This window comes from Rissa tridactyla, chromosome 1 (assembly GCF_028500815.1).
Source record: "Rissa tridactyla isolate bRisTri1 chromosome 1, bRisTri1.patW.cur.20221130, whole genome shotgun sequence".
NCBI classification, from domain to species: Eukaryota; Metazoa; Chordata; class Aves; order Charadriiformes; family Laridae; genus Rissa; species Rissa tridactyla.
In genome coordinates, this window is record NC_071466.1 from 141,902,864 (window position 1) to 141,904,262 (window position 1,399).

General features: G+C 62.8%; 1 protein-coding gene across 1 annotated transcript; it reads left to right on the forward strand.

Annotated features, from left to right (window-relative positions):
* Nucleotides 1–256: 256 nt before the first annotated feature.
* Nucleotides 257–769, forward strand: LOC128907467 (histone H2A-beta, sperm-like). Its single transcript, XM_054196423.1, has one exon. It carries the CDS (start codon nt 260–262, stop codon nt 767–769), a length of 510 nt encoding a protein of 169 aa, XP_054052398.1. The 5' UTR covers nt 257–259.
* The last annotated feature ends 630 nt before the right edge of the window (nt 770–1,399 follow it).

A 1,399-nucleotide genomic window follows, 5' to 3' on the forward strand; every position in this document is an offset into this window, starting at 1 on the left:
GTGAGGTCACAGAGGAAGTGCTTTCCTATTGGTGCCCGCCAGGCGAGAGGAGGCCTCGCTCCCGCTGCCCGGGAGATCCAAGGCCCGAGCAGGTGGGGACGCCCTGCCAGGACAAGGCTTGGCCCGGCGCAGCCACCCGAGCCCGGAGACAGGAACCAGCAGCCGGGGCCTGCGAGGAAAGCCAGGGCAGGCGGGCAAGGCAGGCAGGGCACGGGAAGGCGCGGCGTGGAGAGACCTGCGGGAGCAAGCTGCGAGCAGCATGTTCGGGGCAGAGGAGGTCTGCATGGGGCCTGAGCAGGAGAGGGAGCTCCCAGCGACATGTTCTGGGGGCCCCTCCGGAGGCAGCGAAGCAAAGGCCAGAAAGAGCCGCTCCTCCCGCTCCTCCCGGGCCGGGCTGCTCTTCCCCGTGAGCCGCGTCGACAGGCAGCTGCGCAGAGGCCTCTTTGCTGAGCGCTTTGGAGCCAGGGCCCCCGTCTACCTGGCTGCGGTGCTGCAGTGCGTGACGCACGAGGTCATGGACGTGGCTGGCATGATTTGCAAGAAGAGCAAGCAGAAGCGCATCTCTCCATCGCACTTGCAGACGGCGCTGCAGAAGTGCGCTGGGCTCAAGCAGCTCCCGCGAGGAGCTGCAGTGCCCAGGCGCCGCCGCAGGGCTGCCCCCCAAAGCCCGCGCGTGGCCTCGCCCTCCAAGAAGAACACGACCAAGAGTAAGAAGAGATGCCCCAGGCAAAGGGCTGCACCGGCCCGTGCCACTGCTGCTGTCAACTGAGAAGAACGCAGAAGCTCTTGCCCCACACCGGCAAGGCAAGGGCTGCGACACGTGCAAGGCTCTTGCCAAATCCAGCTCTACGGTCTACAGGCGCAATAAAAGCTTTTGCGATGCCGTGTGGGACATGGGGCCTTTTGTGCTGTGTGTTGGACTAGCGTCTCCCGGCTGGCCAAAGGCAAGCAGCTGGACGCAGGCAGAAAGCTCTGCAAAGGCAGGCTGTAGCACAGCCCTTGCTGAGAAGGAGGGCAGCAGCCTGCCTGGAGGGCAACTGGCCCCGACGGGCAGCACCTGGCTCGGGTTTGCGATGGCCTGAAAGGGGCTGAGATGGGAAGGAGGGATCTGCCCCGCAAAGGATGGGCACAGGCTGTGAGGAATGGTGCGGATGAATGTTCCTGGAAGAACAAAGGGACCTTCATGTCCTTCTTTGCACTGTTCCAAGAGGGAATATGGGAGAGACAGTACGTGCCCCACGGTCCAGCCACGTCTGCCCTTCCTTGGTGGGGAGGGCAGGAATTTCAATCTTGTTCTACTAACACATTCCAGGAGTGGTTTCCAGTGGAGACAAGGGGAGAGGGACATCCATCTTTAAGCCTCAGAGACAAAACGTAGTGTATAGACGCATCTCTAAGA

What these genes read in the sequence shown, in the direction of transcription:
- LOC128907467 (XM_054196423.1), top strand. Translation starts at nt 260, where the DNA reads ATGTTCGGGGCAGAGGAGGTCTGCATGGGGCCTGAGCAGGAGAGGGAG.